Source organism: Amblyomma mixtum, chromosome 10 (genome assembly GCF_055824585.1).
Source record: "Amblyomma mixtum isolate Tamu chromosome 10, ASM5582458v1, whole genome shotgun sequence".
Classification (NCBI taxonomy): domain Eukaryota; kingdom Metazoa; phylum Arthropoda; class Arachnida; order Ixodida; family Ixodidae; genus Amblyomma; species Amblyomma mixtum.
Window position 1 is genome coordinate 108,010,786 of NC_143021.1, and position 24,526 is coordinate 108,035,311.

The 24,526-nt window shown below is 46.3% G+C and overlaps 1 protein-coding gene and 1 pseudogene across 1 annotated transcript in view; one reads left to right on the forward strand and one right to left on the reverse strand.

Annotated features, from left to right (window-relative positions):
- LOC149326628 (bestrophin-4-like) overlaps positions 1–23,888 on the forward strand; it is a 291,138-nt gene extending 267,250 nt beyond the window's left edge. Inside the window, exons 14-16 of the mRNA XM_089562633.1 lie at positions 926–1,024; positions 3,972–4,032; positions 23,626–23,888. Coding sequence (XP_089418759.1) covers positions 926–1,024; positions 3,972–4,032; positions 23,626–23,888 — 423 coding nt within the window. The remainder of the gene's footprint in view (positions 1–925; positions 1,025–3,971; positions 4,033–23,625) is intronic.
- Positions 21,021–21,951, reverse strand: LOC149326630 (uncharacterized; annotated as a pseudogene).
- Positions 23,889–24,526: the final 638 nt, after the last annotated feature.

Below are 24,526 nucleotides of genomic sequence, written 5' to 3' on the forward strand. Positions count from 1 at the left end.
GGGTATAGTGGAAAAGTGAACTATCCCAATACAGTTTATTACTGGGTAGTGGACATGATTCATGTGTTTCTTGAGAACTGCAACATTGAGAACTCCGCAGAAAATTTCTGGTTGCCTCAAAAAACCGATTTTTAAAAGTTAGTGGAGGGCTTCTCTGAAACGCCTGGTACATAACATTTCTGCTTGCGATTGCCATGGCAGAATTTGTCGCACATCACACACAACAAAGTGCAAAACACTTCGTCCCAATCTTTTGTTTGTGCACCGACAAATTTCGTCACTAGTAACGAACTCCCAAAACAGCCACCCTGATTGTGCAGAACGCGGACCGCATATCGGGCAACTATAAGCGGCTTGGCGTCTGTAGCGTTGAGCGCGTTCGGGGCACTAAACAGGCAGCGCACCTACCCTGTCACCCTGGCAGGCGGCAGTTAATGGTTGATCACGAGAGTTCGCTCACCCAGTGAACGCTGCGGCCCATTGTAGCGAAAGCTACATTGGCCACGAACTTGCGATTTCGCTGTGGCGGTTGGTGGCGGTGCTCCAAGGAGGCACGGAGCCGTTGAGCCGTTGCCTAGCAACCGCCGTAGCTGGCGGACGCTGCGCCATCTGGCATGACGTCCCATCGCGCGCCTCGCCGCGGAGCCGCCGCCGCCGCCGTTTGGTATGACGTCAAGAATTGCCCCGTGCTGAGCAAAAGTGAAATTTGATACTATTGCACTCTAAAACTTGCCTTCTGCTGCCAGTGCCGTATTGACGCATTTTATCGCAGCTATCATTATTCTGTCGCAAAGGTACAGCGCGGTGCTCAAGGTTGGTACGTGCAAAGAAAGGCACTGTGAAACCGCGTCACGTTCCGTTCCCTCAGGTGTGATCGAATAGAGGGCGCATTCGGCGCTCATTCAGTTGGGCTCTTTTCCCCCAGAGGGAAGAGGACATCTTCAAACTCTCGGACCTCTTCCTGGCCGGATCGCGTGCCCAGTCACCGCGCGACAGCACGACAGTGGACCGCGGCGACCTAGAGGTGAGCATGCAGGTGAATGCATCTATGCGGAGCTTCACGCCGAGGATATTAAGCTCCGCAATGGTGGTCACACGCTCACTCCACAGGTCTACGAGACGAAAAGAGTGCATAAAAAAGGTAGCCAAGTTCCTTTCCTTCGTAGACTTTTGTCTGTGAAGCGTATACATGGCCTCTTTCAGAAATTCTTGCATAATTACAATTTCATGGGGCACTTACAACTAAATGCAAGGATATTATACAGGTGCTTAGTTCAAGCACAAGGGTACAGTACTAGTATATAGGATACCTAGAACACAATGCATGGACATTATATAAGTGTACAATGCAATACGAGGAGACAATACGAATAAGGGTACAACACACAGAATTTTACGAATGCGTGACCAGAGTACATGCCAATCTTCACACAAAACACCTGATGCTATGAGGGCGTCTAATAATGATAGTTGGTTATTGTGGGAAGGAAATCTGCCTCACATCTCGGTGTCTTTTATTCATTTATTTATTTGAAATACTGCCAGTCTCTGGTTGAGACCTTAGCAGGTGGGCATTACATGTATAATACAGGGTAAAGGATAAACATTTCAAAATGCGGCTGTGCAAAGGACAACAATAACCTAGACAATTCATAGCTCAGAAAAACTGAAAAGAAGCTTGACAGATTTCCACAAGCAATCCAAAGAAAACAGCATGCTAGTTCAGAACCATAAACATAATATAAATATAGGCATAACACATCGTATACTCCTTGAAGTTGAAAAAAAAAGTTTTCTAACTTTAAAACGCGCCTTCTAGTTCAGAACAAAAATTTGAAAATGAATCAGCGTTAGTTATAGATGCGTCTAGACGGTTCCATTCTCTTGTTGCTAGCGGGAAGAAAGAATCTTTGAAAGTGTTACTGTGATAGGGATATTCGGTTAGCGTGCACGCGTGCTGGTTTCTTAATGCACGTTTTTGTGACAGTGAAATGTACTTTGATGAATCGATCTTAAAAGCACGAAGCTGAAAGCTTAATAAGCTGAAAAAGGAATTTTAGTCGCGCGCGCTTTGCCCTTGTTGATAGTGTTTAGAGCCCAGAGATTACAGCTAGTTGTGTTGGTGAGTCAGTTTTTTGTACTTGTTGTGAATAAATCTCACTGCTTTACGTTGAATTCTTTCAAGTCGTGAAATATTGGTTACAGACTGAGGAAACCAAACAGTGTTAGCATATTCTAGAAACAAATGTTTTATAAGCTAAAAGTTTAGTCTCTGTTGGCGCAAGACGAAGACAGCTTTCAAGCAAAAACAGCTTTCGTAATGCAGTTGAAGTGATGTTGTCGATGTGGTTGCCCCATCTAAGATCGTTAGTTAAAGTAACTCCTAAGTATTTGTGTTCGTTGACGAAGGCCAGTGGAGTACCATTGATGTTATACAAGAAATTTGATGGTTGATTTTTTCTAGTTACTGCAATTGCTACAGATTTCACCTTGTTAAGTGACATTTGCCAGTCATTACACCAGTCCGAAAGTTCTTGCAGTGATCTGTTAAGTATGGCATGATCTTCAAGGCTTGTGATTTCTCTGTAAATTATACAATCGTCTGCGAAGAGTTTGATGTTAGAGGTAATGTCGGTGGTATCGTCGTTAATAAATATAAGAAACAACAGTAGCCCAAGGACAGAGCCTTGAGGAACTCCGGATGTAACAGGTACCGTTTCATATTGAACAAAACGAGTTGGGAACGTTGCTGCAAGAAATCTTCAATCCAAGTCAAAAGTTACCCATCACCGATGTAACCCCGTAGTTTCACGATTAGTTTGGAATGCATACGCAGTCGAAGGTTTTAGCAAAGTCGAGTAATATGATGTCAGTTATGCTGTTGCTGTCAATACTTAAAGCTAGGTCATGCACAACTTCAGTTAATTGAGTAACTGGTGATAAGCCGCGGCGAAATCCATGCTGATGAGGCGATAATAAGTTGTTGTGCTCTAGAAACTCTGTTAGGTGCTTTGAAATTATATGTTCTAGTAGTTTACATGCGGTACTAGTAAGTGATATAGGCCTGAAGTTAGAAACCGAAGAAGTATTGCCTGATTTATGGATCGGTAATACATTCGCGATCTTCCAGTCCTCTGGTAGTCTGGAGGTGGCAAGAGATTTACGCTAGATTAGAGCTAGGTACCTGCTGCAGGGTTCAGCCTATCGTTTTAAAAAAACGTTTGGAATTTCATCTCGGTAACTTGCTTTTTTACTGTCCAGACGGAGCAGAACATTAAGAACACCAGCGTCGGTAATGTTAAGGGGACCAATTTCCGAACCACTCCATATTTTTGTTCTGGGTATTACACAGTTATCTACTGTAAAAACTGATCGAAAGTAATCATTATAAGCGTTTGCTTTCTTAATCTTTTCTTCACCTGGCAAATGAGATGTATTATTTTTATTGGTGCTAAAATGTTTCCACAACCGTCGCGGATTATTCGTGAGAAAATTAGGAAATGTAACCTGAAAGTACTCTTTTACGAATGGGAAAAACAGCGTAATCAAAGACGAGACACAAGAGAAGGACAAAACACCAGCGCTGACTAACAACCAGCCACCTTAACACAGTACGTTGTTTATGCGTACGACTACGGCGTATGCAGAGAACTGAAGTTGGCATTGAGCTGATGGTCACTTGACACAGTACAGAGCAAACTCTTTTACGGCACTTGATACGCTGCAACCAGTTTATCACCTTTAGTGCACATCGCTCAAAGAGAAATGTTTAACTCCGAGGAGTTTTCAATTATTTGCGTTTTGCCTTTGATTAAGGAGGCCGCATATTGGCTAGCGGTTAGTTGGGGTGAGTAAGAAACGGCGTGATACAATACGCTCGTGGTAGCAGTCGTGTGCAAGGAATTTTCTGGCATGAGGAAGAAATTTCGAAAGTCAAATGTGCACTACAAACTGGATGCTGTCTCCCGCAGGTGCCGGACATGGCGCGCTCTTCGTCGACGGAGCAGTCAACGGTGCTATACATGGACGCAGGTCAGTGTCCTCCGGATGAGGAGACGCCACCGTTTATTAGAAGTGCCCGTTTCCTCATGCGGCCCACCCAACTGTTGCTGCTTTCCGCAACTAGCGATGCACGAGCAGCGCTGAGGGAACGGGACAAATGCTTGCGTCAGGATAGACACGAGCGTTTGGGGCCGGTATTGCTGCTTGTCCTTTGCCTTCTTCTTCGCTATAATTTCCGTGAATGTTCTCAGTTGAGCGAAAACAAGATTATCATTACTCTGTGCTGTGTAATTCACGAAACTTAGCGGGAGCTGCGCATTAGACACAAACAACAGCAGCATGTTGCGCGCGCGTAACCTTGCCACGTTTTTACTGCTTTGCCGCCGCACGCGTACAGTCGGGGTCTCTGGCCCCTTCCATGCAGTGCGGCATGGTTCGGAACCTGTACGGGGGGGGGGGGGGGGGGGGGGGGTAGAGACTTTTGACCTCGACTGTACATCTATTGAGAATACTCTCGCTCTTCAGCTCGTGTCGCGGGATCGGTGCGAGCCCTTGTTATAGCCGGTTCCCAATGCGCCGTTCCCGAAGGCGCCATGCCAACTGGCATGGCACCTTCTGCCATGCCAGTTGGCGAGGAAATGACGCTGCGGACTTCCTTTCTCCCAGTTCCACAACGTCGTGCCCTCTCTTGAAGGTCCGGCATCTCCTCAACCGCGTAATACTGCATGTGGAGTACTCGTTGGGTAGTTCTTACTCGCTTCCCTCTGTTACGGCAGAGGACCTTATTTTCCCCAAGCCCTCCGCAAAGAAGACACGACGCGTACTTCGTTCCCTCGTACGTCTTCTGTGGCAGCATGGAGGAAGGAAAGCTAAGGAGAGGCCCTTCGTATTCCCAATGCATTGACGAGAATGTGGCGGAAGTGACGTCAAAATTTAGGCTTAAAAAGTCGGGCCACTAGCAACGTTGTCGTTGTTGCTAAGAAAACTCGGGCCACTAGCAACGACGTACGGCGTCGTTAGCGTCGTTGTTGCTAGGGGCCCGAGTGTTTCTCGGTGGCGGTGGACGGGCTTTCGGCACGGTGTGTTCGGCCTTGCGTGTTAAAGTCTACATGCCTGGCGTCGTTACGTTACGCACACATGTAAGATTGTTTTTAAATGCAGCAAATAACCGCTCATTTGATATTTTGTTCGTCAAACTTGGTGTCGTTACGCGGAGCGATCGATGCATTGAAATGAAACTCGCAAAAAGGTGGCACTCCGGAACCGCGCTTCGACACGCGAAGAAGCGTTGATTGTTTTGATCAGCGAACGTTCGCACCTCACCAAACAGCACAGAAACATGAAGCCGCTCTCGGCGATGCTGAGCTGCGTTTTGAAGGCCACACGGCGGGTGTACAGTAGCCCGAGGAGGACGGTCGCGCAATGTCGTCTTTCTTCGCCTGGCGTCGGAAAAGGTCCACTGCACCTATGCGCCGGTCTGTGTCTAGGTGCGTGTTTGCGGGGAGGGAGGTGTAGGAGTGTAGCGGCGAGCGGCGCGGTTTTTTTGGTACCTTTCTTTTACGAAGCGCTTGCGAGCCGCGCGCGATCCCCGCCTCGTAGCTCGGTGTAGAAAGAAGATAGTGAGGTGAGCCGAGTCAACTTCCGGTTGCGGGGCGGCTTCACAAAAAGTGACGTCAGGGCCTCTCCTTAGTTCTTTCCTTCCTCCATGTGTGGCAGCATCTACAGTCCGTCTCACAAGATGTTTGCAGCACTACGAAAGGTCCAATCAGGACGGCGCACACTTATTAGTGTGTTCCTACATGTCCGTCGCCCCGCCAATTACTGCCAGGTGGCTCCATCCATGTGAAGGATGGCGTACTAGTAGTTTGCTTCTTTCTACCTCTAGCAGCTGGCGCTTGATGATGGCTGAAAAGCAGATAGGTGACATAAGGTTTGAAGCGTAGGAAACCGTAGTGAAAGAAAGTGGCGAATTTTAATGAGAATTACAACACAGTTGAACAAAAATTAAGGAAAAAAACTCAGCATGGTGGCAATTGCCACCACCCCGTTTCAAAGGGGGCGCTCCCGTCCGTCCGTCCGTCCGTCCGTCCGTCCGTCCGTCCGTCCGTCCGTCCGTCCGTCCGTCCGTCCGTCCGTCCGTCCATCCATCCATCCATCCATCCATCCATCCATCCATCCATCCATCCGTCCGTCCGTCCGTCCCTCCGTCCGTCCGTCCGTCCATCCGTCCATCCATCCATCCATCCATCCATCCATCCATCCATCCATCCATCCATCCATCCATCCATCCATCCATCCATCCTTCCATCCATCCGTCCGTCCATCCGTCCGTCCATCCGTCCATCCATCCGTCCGTCCGTCCATCCGTCCATTTATCCGTCCATCCGTCCATTTATCCATCCATCCATCCATCCGTCCATCCGTCCATCCATCCATCCATCCATCCATCCGTCCGTCCGTCCGTCCGTCCGTCCGTCCGTCCGTCCGTCCGTCCGTCCATCCATCCATCCATCCATCCATCCATCCATCCATCCATCCATCCATCCGTCCGTCCATCCGTCCATCCGTCCGTCCGTCCGTCCGTCCGTCCGTCCGTCCGTCCATCCATCCATCCATCCATCCATCCGTCCGTCCGTCCGTCCATCCGTCCATCAGTCCGTCCGTCCGTCCGTCCGTCCATCAGTCCGTCCGTCCGTCCATCAGTCCGTCCGTCCGTCCATCCATCCAGCCATCCATCCATTCATCCATCCGTCCGTCCGTCCGTCCGTCCGTCCGTCCATCCATCCATCCATCCATCCATCCATCCATCCATCCATCCATCCATCCGTCCATCCATCCGTCCATCCGTTCATTTATCCGTCCATCCGTCCATTTATCCATCCATCCATCCGTCCGTCCGTCCGTCCGTCCGTCCGTCCGTCCATCCATCCATCCATCCATCCATCCATCCATCCATCCATCAGTCCGTCCATCAGTCCGTCCGTCCGTCCGTCCGTCCATCAGTCCGTCCGTCCGTCCGTCCGTCCATCGGTCCGTCCATCAGTCCGTCCGTCCGTCCATCAGTCCGTCCATCCGTCCATCCAATCATTTCATCTGTTTGGTCTTGGATAGGCGGACGCCCGTTCCAAAGGGACTGGCCGCACTTTTTATTTTTTTTGTCGCCACCTGTTCTTACGACTTCCTCTGTTGTCCGGTCAGAGTTATTTTCAATGTTCCTGTCATGGGCATATAAATCTATTCCAGCGTGGTCACTACTCTATTAAGCTGGGTCAATGCAGGCCGGAGCAGCCGAATGTCAATGGTGGCGAAATGCGAAACAACCGCATGCGCTGCGCGAAAATCAACGCACAAGCGGTCAAAATTGATTCGGAGCCCTCCGCCACGGCGCCTGCCATATTTAATGAGAGACGATGTCGTTCTCATTTTCGTTACTCTCACTGCGACAGTACTGAATTGTCCCGACTTTTGCGCGCACGTTAGCACGTTAATGCGGGCTATTTATTTGTTTCAGTATACTGCAAGCCAGAGATCGCTCAAGCAGGAGGGGCATGCAACTAAAAAAAAATAAACCTATAAAAGCATCAGCTTCAAAACCGCAAGTCACTAAACAGGACAGAAATCCAGAGTCATCAAACAACAATACTAGGAGGCATACAATAAGTTCTGCAGCTCCTTCTCAAAATATTTAGATTTACACTCCGTCAGAGTATTCGGGAAAAAAACTGTGCTTAAACCCACTAGTTCGTGTGAAAATTGGTGCTAATGACTGCTCATGTACAGGCGCGGCACATAAGTAAACGGAGCACGCTATTGCTATTGTGAGACATTCCAGCGGCTAGAAAGACAGGGACGAAGGTAGACGAGTCAGGACGAACGCGTTCCTGTCTCGAACGGCGAACGGACAGGACGAACGGCAGACGAGGCAGACGAGACAGGACGAACGTCTCGTCTACCTTCGTCCCTGTCTTTTTAGCCGGTGGAATGTCTCACAATAGTACTACCAACCAACTTGCCCAACTTTCTACGCTTAATAAGCACGCTATTTCGTTCGAAGTGCAATCACGCTTACTCCATTGGTAATGAGAAGCGTTGTTTGTCTACAAGAAAGCCCACCAACCTCCTGCACCAGCATGCGCGCACCACTGCTGGAAATTTCAATTAAGTGACACGTGAAAAATATTCGAAGACAGTTGCGCGCTCCGTTTACTTTTTTCCGTGCCTGTACATGTCGTGTACTCCTAGTGCTCGCCAGCTTCACACAATCAGGAAGATCTGCCTTCAGATTCCAGACATGTAATTATGAAGCAGTACTAGACGGGTAACTTTTCTTCTTATTGCCAAGGGCTGTAAATTACTCTTCCAAATTAATGCAGTTTGAGAGTCTGTCCTCCTATATTTGCCTTAAATAAAAGGAACTGCTTTTCGCTGAACACGCTCCAGTTGAGCAATGTCTTTTTTGTTATGCGGGTCCCACACTGCTGCCGCATATTCAAGTCGGGACCTCACACAAGCCTTGTATTCAGTGATTCTGGTACTGACGGGAGAGTTTCTGAGTTTCTTTTAATAAACCATAACTTCTTTACTGCTGATCAAAAAGATATCAGCTATATGACAGGGCCAAGTAAGTTTCCTTGTGAGGGTTACTCCGAGGTATTTATAGCTCTCTACTTCTAAAATGGCATAGTTGTGAAGTATATAACTATGCAACCTGGGCACTTTTTCCTTGTGATTCTTAATAATACGGTTTTATCTGGGTTGATATCCATGCCCCAGCACTCACACCAGTCTGCAATTGCTACTACAGTTTTTTGTAGTGACAAGTGGTCCGAATCACTTACTATCTCTTTGAAAATAACACAATGACCGGCAAACAGCTGCACCGTTACATCCTTTTCAACAATATTCACTAGGTCGTTCAAATAGGTTAAAAATAACAGTTGCCCCAAGACACTGCCTTGAGGAACTCCTGAAGTCACATGCAGCATATCTATAATAATAATAATAAATTCTTTATTTCACTCATGAAGTGAGGGAGTGCGGGAAAAAAAGCTGAAAATTCAGCTTGACTAGTTCCCAGCTCCCCAGAGTACAAAAAATTCAAGAAACAAAAGAAGAGAGGCGAAGAAAAAAAATAAAAAAAAATAATGGCATAGCGGCATAAGAACAGCACAAATCAAAATACAGAAATGTTTTGTTTACAAAGTCAGATCGGCTTGTACAAGGAAAATAAACAAAACAATTCTAATTGAACTGTATGAGACACCGGTGTTAAGCGAAAGTACATGCCGGAAAAAGCCCAAAAAAGCAAGAACGTTACATAAGTAAAGGAAAGAGACGAAGAAAAACAATGCGCATGAACAGAAAAGCGTCGCTCAAGGAAGGGTACAGCGTACATATGCAGAATGCGAGAAATACACCATCACATGAACGGATTGTTGTCTGTGAACAGTAATTTCAGTTCTCTTTTTGAGGTTAACTCGGGAGTGATACCGTTTCTGTAACAGATATTTAACAAGTGTGGTAGCATTCTGTTTATCATTTGTCGTCCATATTCTGTCCTGCACGTTTTTACTAACCAAGGCTGTGTGCTTCTATATTCATAAGCTAGTGTCCTTTTACAAAGAGATGCCAACCGTAATAGACAGTGAGTGTTGTTTTTTATTTCAATCCTATAACGTGAACACAAGCCGTGCGAGTATAGGCTGTCTATTTTCATTATACAATATTTCGAGAACAAAAGGTGGGAACGGTGACTTCTGGGGACGTTTTCAATGTTTCTTAACATTTTTTTCTGGAATGTCAGGATTTTTTGCAAATTTCCTTTGGTTGTATTCCCCCAGACTAGTTGGCAATAGTTTATGTGTGAGTGGAATAGTGCATTGTACAATAAAAGTTTAACTTTTGGAGGTAGAGTATATCTGTTTGCGTACGTTACTCCAACGATGCAAGACAGTTTTGAGATGACGTGGCTCACGTGATTGTCCCACGTCATATTTTCGGTGAAATATACTCTAAGTATTTTAAATGTGTTTAAAATACTTAAGTTGTACAGAGACATTAAGTTGTTCAACTTAATGTCTCTGTCAATGCTAATAATTTTGTTTTTCGCACGGTATAGGACAGCCTTCGTTTTACTAACGTTTATTTTTAATTTGTTTAGTTGGGCCCATATGTCTAATTTCTCAAGAGTTTTGTTCGCTCTAGTGATGACCTCATCTGCGCTAGCTGCAGTGAGCAACAGTGTCACATCATCCGCGTAAATGACAAATTTCACCGTGGGATCGATGCTTACAATGTCATTTAGGTACAAATTAAAAAGAAACGGGCCAAGAATACTCCCCTGAGGCACACCTGCAGAAATGGGCAATACATGGGACGAGTAGCCATTAAAATATACGTACTGGTTTTGATCATTTAGGTAGGATGTCAAAAGCGATAGCACAGTTCCACGGAAGCCGTACATTTCAAGTTTTTTCAGTAGGATAGAGTGATTTAAGTAATCAAAAGCTTTTGTGAAATCGACATATACCCCAAGGGCTACTTCTTTGTTTTCGAGAGATTCTAGAACAAATTCCTTTTGCTCCAGCAGTGCCATTCCTGTTGATCTGTGTTTTCTGAAGCCGTATTGCGCGTCGTGAAGGATATTGCATTGTTCACTAAAAGTTGTTATTCTAGAGAGAATCATTTTTTGAAATCCTTTAGAAAAAACTGGTATTGACACGGGTCTAAAGTTTGTAAATTCATTCTTACTTCCTTTCTTGTGCAGTACACTCACTTTGGCAAGCTGCATTTGCTTCGGAAATAGTCCTTGAGATAAGCAAAGGTTATATATTTGAGTTAAGCACCCTGCTATGTCTTCTATCACATACTTTACTGGTTTTATTACAATGTCGTCTGCGTGAGCACTTTTACTGCTATTTAAGCCCATGAAAACCGATATCACCTCTGACTCTGATATTGGCGTTAAGAACATAGATTTCTCGTTTCGAGTATCAAGAGTATTTGATTCGACAAAATTACTAGTTATATCTGTAAAGTGGCTGTTAAATGCATTAGCTAAATCAATGCCTGTCAATTCCTTACCCCCATTCTGAATTGTTGTTATTGGGCTTGAACCTGAAGACCTGCCCAGAAGTGCATTCAGTTTCCTCCATAATTCATCTGACTTATTCATAGAGGAAAACTTGTCACAAAAATATTGATCGCGCGCTCTGCGTATTTCCGTCGTCAGTTTATTTCGAAACACTTTAAACGCTTTAAATATGTCAGGGTCTCGTGTTCTTTCAAACTTTTTGTAAAGCTTTTCTTTTTTACGAATTTTCTTCAGTAATTCAGGTGTAATCCATGGCTTCCTAATGTTCTTACGTTTCTCTGCATGTTTATAAGGAAAACACTTGTTGTATATACGTAAAAAGGCCGTTAAAAACAAAGCATAAGCCCTTTCGGCAGCTGTTTGATTGAGAACGTCGCTCCAATCATGCCTATTAACTTCCTCTTTGAAAGTGTTCAGTTTTTTTGTCAAAATATCCCGAAATAATTTAGTTGTCACTTTTCTATTAGGAAATTTACTTTTCGGAATGCACATAAAAGTGGCGCGGTGGTCACTGATATCTGTATTTATTACACCGGCGTTCAGGACAGGCATATGCGTATTGGTTATAAATAGGTCAATTAGTGATTCAGACTGCAGTGTAACACGTGTAGGATTGGAAATCGCGTTCTGAAGAGCGAAGGAATTCAATAGATTTTCAAATTCAATTTTCGTGGGGTTGTCTACAAGGAAGTTGATATTGAAATCACCACCTAAAATGACATCGTATTTGTTTTCGCTTATAAAAGATAAGAAAGAGTCGAGAAAAACAAAAAAGGATTTTAAGTTTCCGCTTGGGGGACGATAGATAACTGCCACAACCTTCCTTTCGACAACAAGAGACAGGACTTCATAATCAGGGTGGACAAAAGAAAATTCATGCAACACTTCAGATTGAAAATGTTTTTTTACCATCAATAGTACGCCACCACCGCGACTGTTCGTGCGATTGATAAAGTGTGAGTCGTACAAAGGAAGCTTGAATACATGGTTATGTTCAGTATACCAAGTTTCGGTCAGCATGACCGTATCAAAATCAAAGCCTAACTGTGTAAAAAGGAACTCGAGATCGGCTGTCTTAGCCACCGCTGAACGAGCATTTAAATGAAATACACTAAATGATTGCGGGTTCTGAGATCCGCAAACATTCAGAAATTCATCGAAGTAAGACATGATGTTGGGCTAGTCGGTTCATGGTTAGAGCGAAACAAAACTGCGCGAAGAAGACGGGACAAAAGAAAGGCACGAAAGGCACGGAAGTCTGCGCTTTGTGTGTGTGTATTCGTGCCTTTCTTTTGTCCCGTCTTCTTCGCGCAGTTTTGTTTCGCTGTAATCAGAAATTCACTTGGCATTAAACAACCAGAAGTGTCCAACGCCATGTGCAATGAAGGAATTGTACTTTGACGCTGTCACTGACAAAACTGAAACTGAAAAAAGACTAACGAAAAAGGAACGCGTAATAAAGCTAAACAGCTTTATCCAAATCTGCTGCACACGCAACATGAATTGCATTCGCCCCGTCTCGCTCTGACAAAAATTTTCCCATTTCTGTGCCAAACGTACTTGAAGGTGTTGTTTTTAGCCCAGTTTTTTGCGTCCCTAAGCAACTCCTTGTTCCTTTTTGTCAAGTTCTCGAGCATAAAGCAGTTTGTTTTCATTTGGTTCAGTTCTGCCCTCTTGCTCAAGAACAGATCTTTGTGTGATTGTCTTGAAAACCGGACAAGAATCGCTGGGACCTTATCTTTAGCTGCTGGCAATCGATGCACAGCGGCCACATCGCTCACAGTCAGCGCGGGCAGGCTCACCTTGCTCGTAACAGCGTTAACCTTCGACACTTCATTTTCACTTTCTGAAATTCCATGGAATTCGAGGTTTAATTTCCTGCTCTGCCACTCAAGGTCATTAATATCCTTCATTATCTGTTCAGAGTCAAGCAAGGGTTCCCTGCTTTCTATAGCGTCTATGTCCTTATCTTCGGCTATGTCCTTATCTTGGCGGGTGATGTGCTGAAGAATTGTGTCATACGGATCTGGCATTGTTTGCATGGACTCCTCAATGTTCTCCACCGTGCACTTCAATGTCATAAGCTGTTCCAGTTTGTCATTTATGCTCATGCACAAGCTGGCATAATCAGTTTCCTGCTCCGTGTTCGACCTGCCACTTTGGCTGCCCCTTGCGCCTGCATGCCGACATGTTGGACAGTGCCACGCCTTACGCCATGCTTCACCCTTTGACCTGAACGTTGATTCAGCAACTCCTGAGCACTTTCCGAAGTGATACATGTAAGTGCAATCCACACATGGAAAGCCCTCGTCATCTGGGCAATCGTCATTACAGGCCGAACACACCTCCGCAGGCATGGCAGCATACAAGCACAATTTCACACACGCGTATTTAGCCGCGAACTACAAGAGAAACAGATCAAATTGCAACGACAGATTGGCAGCACCAGCAGCAGCAGTAGCAGCAGCAAGGGTAACGAAGAAAGGTAAGAATAATACAGAGGAATTTTCGACCAACCTGCAAAAATGCAGTAGAACAGCGTTCACAGTTGGTCGACTTGGCTGCTGCCGCCGCTGCTGCCAAAAAGCTCAGCCGAGGGTGGTTCCGTCCTTCTTATACGCTTGGCAGCGACATGCTTGGTCACGTTGACGTCACGATGCTCCGAGGGATGTTGCGCAGCTGCAGGCAGGGTGTCGGCCGGTATCGTCAAGATTTGCCCACTTTCTTCTCTTGAATCGTAGTGCGGTAGCTGATCAAACGATCATCGATGTACACATCTGTCGGCCCTGCAAAAATGCAGTAGAACAGCGTTCACAGTTCGTCGACTTGGCTGCTGCCGCCGCTGCTGCCAAAAAGCCAAGAGTTCTGGATTGATACGAATGGCTGCCTATCTTTAAGATAGGCGCGCACCCATTGAATTATAAAGGAGGAATGACCAATCGATTCTAGTTTAAACAATAATTTTCCGTGAGGCACCTTGTCAAAAGCCTTACTGAAGTAAAAAAATAAGACGTCTGTTTGTCCTGAAGCATCCAGCACTCTTGAAAATTCATGCACTACAGATAAATTAGGGTAACAGTTGACATTTCTCTCCTAAAACCATGTTGGTAAGCTGTCTTCTAAAACTTTTACACTATAACAAAAAATAGCATGCCCTAACAACTTACAGCATTGTTCGTCAAAAACACAGGGCGATAATTGGCAACTAGTTTGCAGTCACCTTTCTTAAGAGTAGGGACAACTCGAGCCTTACGCCATTCAGATGGTATAACAGCTGTGGTCAAAGTCAAATTAAACATATCAGTCAAGTATTGAGATAATTGTTCCGCGTACCGTTTAGGAAATGAATTCGGAACACCATCGATTCCGGAAGACATTTTTGTTTTAAGTTTAAGTAACATTGGTAAAACTCCTTCGCGACTAATTATCATTTCGTTGCTACAAACAGAAGAATAGTCGTTACTACAAACACTTTGAGGATTAACTTCATCTAGCTTCATGAAGACGTACGCTCGGAAGTAATTGTTAAAATGCGTTGCGATCACACTAGCGTATGTTATAGTCACACAGTCAATGTTTATCTTCAAGATTTCGTGCCTGGAAGGACTCAAATGGCGCTAGAACTTTATTGGGTCTGACCTCATGAACTGTTCAGGCTTGTTTTTGGAAAAGTTATTTCTGGCTTCTCTTTCTTTCTCTGCCAGCTTGCTTTTTAAATAATCAAAACAGTGGAGTTCCTGTCCTGTGCTGTTTCCTAAGTCCTTTCAGTTTGCTTTTAGCCTGAATTATCTCTCGATTAATCCAAGAATTTTCACTGCGTGTAAAGATTTTCTTGAGCGGAACAAATTTGTCAATACAAAACTTAACTGCATTAAACTTAACCCTCAACCTGACCCTCAAAAACTTGACCCTCAACATCACTGGTAACAGAGCTAAGGTGACATTCCAAATAAGAATCGCGACATCATCAGTACTACTAAAGTCTCTAACGGTTTTATCAGTTTTATCACCAGTGATATGCCAGCAAAAGCATATTAATTTGTTGTCGGAGATGTCGCGCTCAACGTGAACAATGCCAAGATTGTCTGGATATATTTTTTTCAGCAAAAACGCACAAGCCCGATGTTCCATTCCGCTGTATTGTTACAGAGCTAGCAACATGGCAATATGAGGTGTCAAGTTTCTTACAGAAAAACCTTAGTTCACTAACAATTGTTGATCCGTTTCTTGTGTCTAATTCCCTGGCTGTTGTTGACTATATGAAGTGTCATAATCCGGGTTTGTGCAGTATTAACACTTCGTCTTGGGCGAGTTGGTGCATACATGTGCAGTATGTTCAGTATGTTCAGCATAGATCTTCAGGACTTATTTTATTCACTTCCGCACAATAGCCTCCTAAAATATGTTAGCAAGTGTATAATAGACGATAATGATGAAAGTGATTTCATTTAGAAATGCGGGATCTCTGTGGGTGCCTTTTTGGAGCTTTTGTCTTTTTATCTTAAGTCCACATTTATTGAATGGGAAGGAAAGTTGTACACTCAAAAACAGGGGGTCTGTATTGGTTAAAAAGTGGCTCCTGTACTAAGTAACATCTTTCTCAGTTATGTAGATCAGGCTATTAAAAGTAAGTTGGGCGTCAGTATAAAACGCATCTTTAGATATGTGGATGATTATCTTGTTTTTGTCGAACATCATAACTTCAATAGGCAGGTCGATGAGGTGTTAAAGATTTTCGACGCAAGTGGGCACGGACTAACTTTCACCTTTGAAAAACCTCACAACAACGAGCTGCAGTTTTTAGTTATAAGATTGACAATGAAGCAAGATCACGTGTGCTGGTCCTTCCTTCAGAGATCAGAGAAGCCTTTGCTCAGTTTTCGTTCAGCGCATTCCAAGGTTGTTAAATGTGGCATAGCAGTTTCTTGCTTAGGTGCTGCCATAACCAAATCATGCGTGCATGCCATCAGTACAAGTTTTAATCAGCAGGTTCAGAGGCTATGAAGTGCGGGCTTTCCAGATGATGTTTTATTACTTGCTTGCAGTAAGATAATTAAAAGGGTCAAAAGGCATGAACCACAGGAACTGTCAAAAAAGAAAAAAAGAAATTCGTTGTTCTACCGTACATTCACCAAATGTCACACCGTTTGAAGCAAGCAGGCAGCAGATATGGCATTGTTGTTCTTTTTTCGGCACCAAACAAGCTCGGCAAATTGTGCGCCATTGTAGATAGAAGGGCCAGGGAAGAGGAAAAGAAACGAAGAAAAACAAAAAAAGGTTGCCAGATTAAGCATGACCTGAGGTTTGTCCCTTGTGCTGAAGGGGTTGTGTATCAAGTGCCGTTCACGTGCGGGAAGACCTATATAGGCCAAACAGGAAGGTGCTTGAACACCCGCTTAAGAGACCACAACACTTTATTAAGGGGGGCTCCGTCGTCAAACTTGGCCTTGCATTATAGGAACTGTTCCCAGAATAACCAACCTGATTCTTCTGAAAAATCATGCACCCCCATTTTTAATGAAACTAAGATTCTGTACAAACACAAAGATAAACTAACACGGGAAATCAGTGAAGCCTTTCATATTCAAAAAAAATAAACAGTGACTCGTGCGTGAGCATCCCCTCTGTAACAGTTCATGACTGTGAACTGAAGTATTTTGATCCAGGTGATTGATGTATCATTTTAGCTTTTGGTGTTGCCATGCGTTCTTGGTTGTCATTGGAGTATATATTGCGAGTTGTTCCTAATAAAGCCTTCAGTTGATAGTCAGCGCCGGTCCTGTTGTACTCTTTTTCGTTGTCCTTTCGTTTAGCGCTGTTTTTTCCAAGAAACATGTACCAACTAGCTCAACTCTCCGTTTTATTGAAGAAATTTTCATAGTATTCTAACTGGTCGATTTCAAAAATATGGATACTGTTTTTGATAATGATCGCTACTCCCCCACCGCAGGAAGCCCTATCTCTTCTTTGCATTTTTTATCCTGGTGGTATGACCTCATCAACTCTAATGGAGCAGGAACATAGCAACTTCGCGGCTAGTAGCAGCAAGAAGGGCGGCTATCTCGGCATACCGGGTGAGGTGGTCGACTCCGACGATAATTCAACGGTTCCCAGAGACCGCACAGGGAAGCGGGCCGTAAAGGTCGACCGCAACGCAATCGAAAGGACCTGCCGAGCAAGGTAGTGGTTGTAAGGGGCCGGTCACACGGGGAAAGGATGTTTTCCGGCGCTGACAGGGGATGCAAGAAGGGTCGTATTTTCGAACATAGGCTTACATGCAAGGTCAATAATAACACTGTGAAATCTTTCCCGCGGTGGCTCAGTGGTTACGGCGCTCGGCCTGCTGACCCGAAAGACGCGGGTTCGATCCCGGCCGCGGCGGCTGAATTTCGATGAAGGAGAAATTCTAGAGGCCTGTCTACTGTGCGATGTCAGTGCACGTTAAAGAACCCCAGGTGGTCGAAATTTCCGGAGCCCTTCACTACGGCGTCCCTCATAGCCTGAGTTGCTTTGGGACGCCAAACCCCTATAAACCAAACCAAACCAAGCCAAACCAATCCTTTTAATGTCTTCAGCACGCAAGTGTGCGCACACTGAGGGTCAGCGTTGTAAGAGGCGCAAATTTCAGATCGTAAATGGCGGGGCATCGCGAAAAGCCACCGCCGACCTTCAGGCATGTAGTTGCAGCGGTATAGAAGGTCGTCCCGGAGGGAAAAGTGCGGAGCTTGACGCCGTAAAGTTCAAGAAGGCGCAAGGTTTTGTGATCAAGACACGGCGTCTATGACGGACGCAAGCCACGGGTCTCTCCGTTGCTCCGCAGGCATATCAGCGATGGTGAGAGACGAAAGTACGGGATCCGTCGCCGAGGAGTAGGCAGCGTCGGTGGTTAGTATCAGACTAGTCACACAGAAGCTCGGGATGGTGACCTAGAAATGACCCCTTTTAATGTTCCGTCGTGAAATATATACAGCCAGAACGGTCACATAACTTATGTGAGAACTGGGTGAGGGAAAGGAAGGCATAGCGCATATCTCAGCGGTGTATCGGTGGGACTGCCGCGCGCACAGTGCTTATCAGGATGACTGTCACATCTTCCCCGGTTTTAAAAGCACTGTGTGTGTCCACAAAGAAACAAAAAATACACTTCAGCATTCAGTCATTGATACCGAGTCTTTTCTGTGTTCGGACGATGCGCCCATATCGCGTCGTTCTTTGCATTTTCAGGTACGTTCACTTGGGTGTTATTGGATGACTGCTCCGGCACGATCGAATCAGAAGCAGTTCGTGTCCCCACGCCGTCGGTGCTTGTTTCTGTAAGCTGCCTGCTTTGTTGACCCTGGTCGACTTGTGCGGGGGTGGTTTTTTCGTCCGGGAGAAGCGCCAGATGACGTCTGTTTCGGCGTATGGCTCCCCCTTCAGTCTGGACCCAGTAGGACCTCGGTGTCGAAGACGGACGAAGGACTTTGCCTCGGGCGCACCTGTCGTGCAGCCACACCTGGTTACCTGCAGACAAACTGGGAAGAGGTCTAGCAGCATGCCGTCTGTCAAAATACAGCTTTTGTTTCTGTCGGCTCTTTTCGTCTTGCTTCTTCCAAGAAGAACCGACTACTCGAGGCTTTAGTGCGGATGGCATGCATGGCACTCTTGAGCGCCAGCGACGACTCATTAGCAGTTGCTCTGGACTATAGCCGGTTGGCCCCGGGGTATTTCTATAGTTCAGCAAGGCAAGGTAGGGTTCTTGCGCTTTTTTAGCAGCCTTTTGAGAGTCCCTACCATGCGCTCAGCTCCACCGTTAGCCTGCGGGTAAAGAGGGCTCGTCGTAACATGCTTGAACCCGTAGAATCTTGCAAAGTCAATGAAAGCAGATGAGATGAACTGTAGACCATTGTCCGATATCACCGTTTTCGGGATCCCGTGCCTGGCAAAGATGCTTTTCAGGTGCTGGATGACCACCTCTGACGATGTTCCTCGATTCAGGAGGGCCAGCTCAGGATACCTGGAGTGATAATCGAAAACAGCGAGATAGACAGCTCCTTTAATCTCGAATAAATCCACTCCGATTTTTTCCCATGGAAGCTCGGTTGTTTCAGATCGGATTATCGGTTCAAAAAATTGGGTGCGCTCTTGCGCACAGGTTGGGCAGCTGGCTACGGTTCTTGCGATTTCCTGGCTTATGCCCGGCCACCAGACCGATCCTTTAGCATTTGCGCGACAGCGGAAGACGCGCTGATGTCCCTCCTGGACTTGTTGCAGCATTTATTTCCGCAGCGCTCGTGGAATTACTAGTATGGAGTCCTTCAGAAGTAGCTTCTTGCACACCTTGATGTTGCCGCGATATGCCCGAAAGTGTTTTAGAACTTGTGGTAACCTGCCCTTTTCAGGCCAACCTTGCATGCACGCTTCGAACAAAGAGGCGCACTCTAGATCCTTTGCCTGTTCTGAGCGTATGCGGTCTGGCATGTTATCCGAGAACGCATATCGGACAACTCCGTCCACGTATGCTGAGACGTCAGCTTCGGACAGTTCTCCGATGGCTAGTCCCGTGTTCATCCCTCCGGCGCGAGGAAGTGTCCGCCGTAGCGATGCTTTTGCCTGGGACGTGTGTAAGTGTGAACGAGTATCTCATGAGACAGACGCACATTGAACCTCTGAATCCTAGGAGGAAGAGAGTAAAGTGGATCAGGGCCTAGCAGTGGAAGAAGAGGCTTGCGATCTGTCTCAAACATAAACGTGAGACCTCTCAGGAATTCGTCGAAGCGCTCCGCTGCCCAAGTCAAAGCCAACGCTTCCTTCTCAATCTGTGAATACCTCTGCTCAGTTTTCGTGAGCGATCTAGAGGCATATGCTACAGGACGTCTTTCGCCTGAGGGCTGAGCTTGGAGTAGAACTGCATCAAGTCCTTGCGATGACGCGTCTGCCGACACAATTGTCGGGTACCCGGGGTTGTACCTTGCAAGACACCTGCTCGAGCTGAGAATAGTCTTGATCTTTTCAAAGGCTTCCTCTTGTTGGGTTTCCCATAACCAATTGCTGTCTTTGCTGAGAAGGCTGCGTAGAGGCGCCGACATGGACGCAGCGTCAGGAAGGAACCTTACTAGGTGGTTCATTATGCCTAGCAAGGAACGAACTTCAGCGACGTTTTGAGGTCGGGGCAACTCCTTCATGACCCTAACTTTTTCAGGATCTGGGCGCACACCGCTGCCATTGAAGATCATGCCAAGAAATGCTACCTGCTTGACAGAGAAACAAACATTTTTCTTTGTTGATGGTCACGCCAGTCTGTTGTAGCCGATCAAGAATTTCACGAAGGCGGCTGTCGTGTTCCACTTCGTTCTCTCCGTACACCAAAATGTCATCCATATAGTTCAGCACACCTTCTAGGCCTTCTAGGACTTGCGAGAACTTTCTTTGGAAAATTTCTGGTGCGGATGTGATCCCGAACGGTAACGTGCAGTAGCAGTACCGACCATACAACGTAATGAAGGTTGTCAACTTTTGGCACTCTTTTGAAAGCCGTATTTGGTAGAATCCGGAATTCGCGTCCAGTTTAGAGAAGACTTTAGCTTCGTGAAAGCTCCCCATGACTTGCTCCACCGTTGGTAGCTGATGACGCTCCTGTCTTACAAACTGGTTCAGTTGTGTTAAGTCAACGCAGATTCTTACTGCTCCACACGTCTTCGTTACGGGGACAATAGGCGCGCACCATTCCGTCGGCTCTTCCACCTTTTTTATCATTCCTTCTCGTTCTAGCCTGTCCAGGTCTTCTTGGACCCTTTCTCTCATGGGTATAGGAATCCGCCGAGGCGTAGACGCAGCGTACGGGATTGCATCCGGCACAAGGCGTATCGTATGCTCCCCAGATATGGACCCTGTTCCTTGCAATATCTTAGGGTACCTGCTTACTATGTCGTCAGCAGTCAGCAATTCATCTAGAAAGTGTACAATTCCTAGGGCTTTGATAGCTGGCAATCCCAACAAGGGCGTGCGCAAGTTGTGCACGACGTAAATAGTATACTGCGAACGGTTTTCTTTCCAAACTAGTTCAGCGTCAAATTTTCCGATTGTACGGATGCTTGCATTGCTCGGCCCGATCAGATCGCCTGCTTGGTCCAGGGAACGTGGAAGGAAAGGAAATTTTCCACCCACGACAGTCACGTCTGCTCCAGTATCTACTTTCGTGCCAATCTCGTGGCCGTTTATCAGCACTTTGGCGAAGTGCGCAGACGCTCTGTTCTGAGATTGCTCGACCGTGCCAAGACATTTCTTATCAGGCTCGGCAATGCCGTCGAGATTCCCGTCTGCCTGCTCCTTTTTTCGGCACGCTTTTTCGAAGTGTCCGAACTTTCGGCAGAATCTGCGCCTTTCTTGCCGCGCTGGGCAGCTCCTTCTCGGATGAAACTGACCGGCGCAGAAGCTTCAGCTCATTTGACGATAAGCATTCTTCTGTCTGCGTGGAAACGTGCTCTTTCCCCTTGCTTTGGTCGACTTCACTGCGCCGACACAAGCTTCCGGGACCGTACAGTCGTTGCCTTTTAGCTCGGCTTGCTGTTTCGTAGTTAAGAAGAACTTGTTGGGCGAGTTGGTGCATACTGTTGTAGGTACGAATTGCGCACAAAAGACACACACAGGAAAACACACGAGAGAGACTGAAAGAGCGCAAACTATCAACTGGTGTTTATTAGATTCAGTGCCGCTTTATAGGCAGTGTGCACACGTGCCTACAAAGAGGGGAAAGAGAGGATAAGGAGGCAAATCAAACCCTGCGCTACAAACCATCAGAAACGCTCCAAAAAATTCTTTTCCGCGTTGTACAGTGAACGCTTTGTCCCACTCGGCCGACCAGCCAGGTATGTCATTGTTTCCGCCAAGTAGCCTCGTCAGCCACGCAATGATGGACGCGAAATTCCGTACGAAACGCCGGAAATAGGAACACAAACCTATGAAGCTTCGAACTGAGCGAGACCACTACCAACGAGTGATGACTGGCACATTTTTTCAGGCAACCCACGTGCGCGATGTAAGATATGACATCCCTTTTTCAGACAAGAAAATTGATGGAGAGCTTACGGAACTATCGCCCACTGGTGCTACTTCAAAAGCTTCCAGAATCCCTCACGTTATTTGACACATTTCCTTTTAAAAAGTATTTTACATCTGTGAAAAACCGGGCGACAGCCTTCCTTGCTTTTCTTGCTTTTGTCCTTGCACTTGAGACAATGGATACTCAAGTGCCCCCCCCCCCCCCCCCCCCAACCCCCAGTTTTGTTTTCGACTCTTTTCCCCTCTTTTGTTTGTTGTCTGAAAAGGAGATGTCATATTTTACACCGGGGCACGTTGGTTGCCTGATAAAATGTGCCAGTCATCAGTCGTTGGTAATGGTATTGCAAGCACGTGCAGGTGGTCACCAAGAAGATAAAATGGTTTTTCGCATGAAATAAAGCAGTCGCAAGTAAGCGCTTTGTATGTCTCTCTTATTCTGTCGTCCTGTTCTTTTTGAGCGCTTTCACGGTCAGAATGAATAACCACCTTGCCCAATCACTTCCATTATTCAGTAAATATGAATTCCACAACAGATCGGAGGTTATCAGCAAGCTTAACTGCGCTGCTGGACAAAAGCGCCTATAAATTTGAGTTCGCCTACCATGAGGAGATGGTAGAAAATGCTGCTTTTATTCATCTACCATTGTTACATGCAGCAGATGCAGCCACTCTGTCCCTCGGATTTGCTAATCTCCTGGCGGATTGGCTTATCAGTTGTCCGTCTTCCATACCCTGCCCATTGCCTTTAATTTATTGTCTCCACCGACCATGCTTGCTCTCTCTCGGCATTTCGCTCATAACTTTTTCATTTTAGGACTCGTGCGCTGGTGCAGTGCATACATAAGGGGTCATGTTTCAGTTTGCAAGCATGCACACACATGGTTTGCTTTGAATGGCTGCCATCACCTTTTCTATTTCGCTGGTAGCATTAAGGGCACTGAAGAAAGGTTCGAACGGGCTTCAGATGTGTCCTCAAAAGGATGGCCTAAGGGGCAAGGTGGTGCATGATGAAATGAACACGTGGAAAACAACACTTGGAAAAAAAGCAGCAACGTCAGAAAAAAAGTCAAGAAACCACTAACAACCCCTGCAGATAAACTAACAGATTCTGATCAAAGACATAAGAGGAGGCCATCTCTTAGCAAAAGCAGAGTCATACATGAGAAGTAGAAGCAGCCAGAAATCAAATACCAAAAATAAAAGTTAGAAACAAATGACAATCGTAGCAACAGCAGAGTCAAACATGGGAAGCAAAAGCAGTCAGAACCGGAAAAAACAACAAAAAGGAAAAAACAAAAATAAAACCATTAAGAAGCCACCTAAACAAACAAGAGACAACTGCTAGAAAGGCAGGGCCGAAAAGTCGCATCTGTGTCCTGCTCAGAGGGTAGGGTGGAGCTGAAGAAGTAAAACTTGTTTCATTCGGAGCTCGTCAAATTCGTGACGAGTTTTACCCCTATCAAATACACTGAATGGCATTTGTTGCGCAGGGTCGTCGGCGGACGAAGCTCCGGAGCAGAGTGACGTGGAAGAGGACGCCTGTGTGCGCAGCCCCGTCCCCAAGTCCGGGGCTGTGGCCATCCGCTCAGCGCCTGCACACTCCGCCGGGCATCTTCCGCGCTCTAAGCCACCCAAGTGCTTCGGCGGCGCGTCACAGGCTAGGGACGGGCACCGGCTCGCAGAGGGCGCCTTCCCTTCGTCGGCAGTAGACCCCAGGAATCGGCCGCACTGGGAGAATGGCACCCGAGTTTAGTCCTGCGGCCGCAAGTCTCCCTCCAATTTTCTGCGGCATATAGTAGGCATATTTTCTAAATAAAGACGTTTTCGTTCATATAGTGAACCAATGTGAATTCAGCAGCCAGAATTTCGTTTGCAACCAGTTACGTGCTCTAGAAGCCTCGAGAGGTTCTCTAGTTGCTCCACCCATGGCAGCCAGTCATACCGGGCAGCCAGTATCGTGCGTTCAGCAGTAACGCACGCGCTTTGTGAGGGTGTCTTTGCTCACCAGTTAAGGTGTGCAGATGCTGTTCTGCACTGTAAACACGAATTACCCTCGGAGGGAGTAAGCACTCCTCCGGCGCACACACACTTCTAGGGGCAGAAAATGCTGCCCAATTTCACGGGTACATTTCCATCACTAAATGTAACGAAAGCTCGCTGTTTGCAACGATGGCATATTCCAACATAAAGAGCAGAGTAACTTCAGTTAGCAGTTCAGTTGAAATACAGAAGGATTTTAAACCTCGTTTAAATTTTGGCTGTGGCTTAGCTCTGGTTAAATCTGGTAGGTAGCGAGAGGCGCCGAGCTCGGCACGTCGTCTTCGACCGTTGCGGATTCACTGGCGGAGGCTAAGCGAGCTCGTCTAGCTGCGTCGTGATTACGACGCTTAT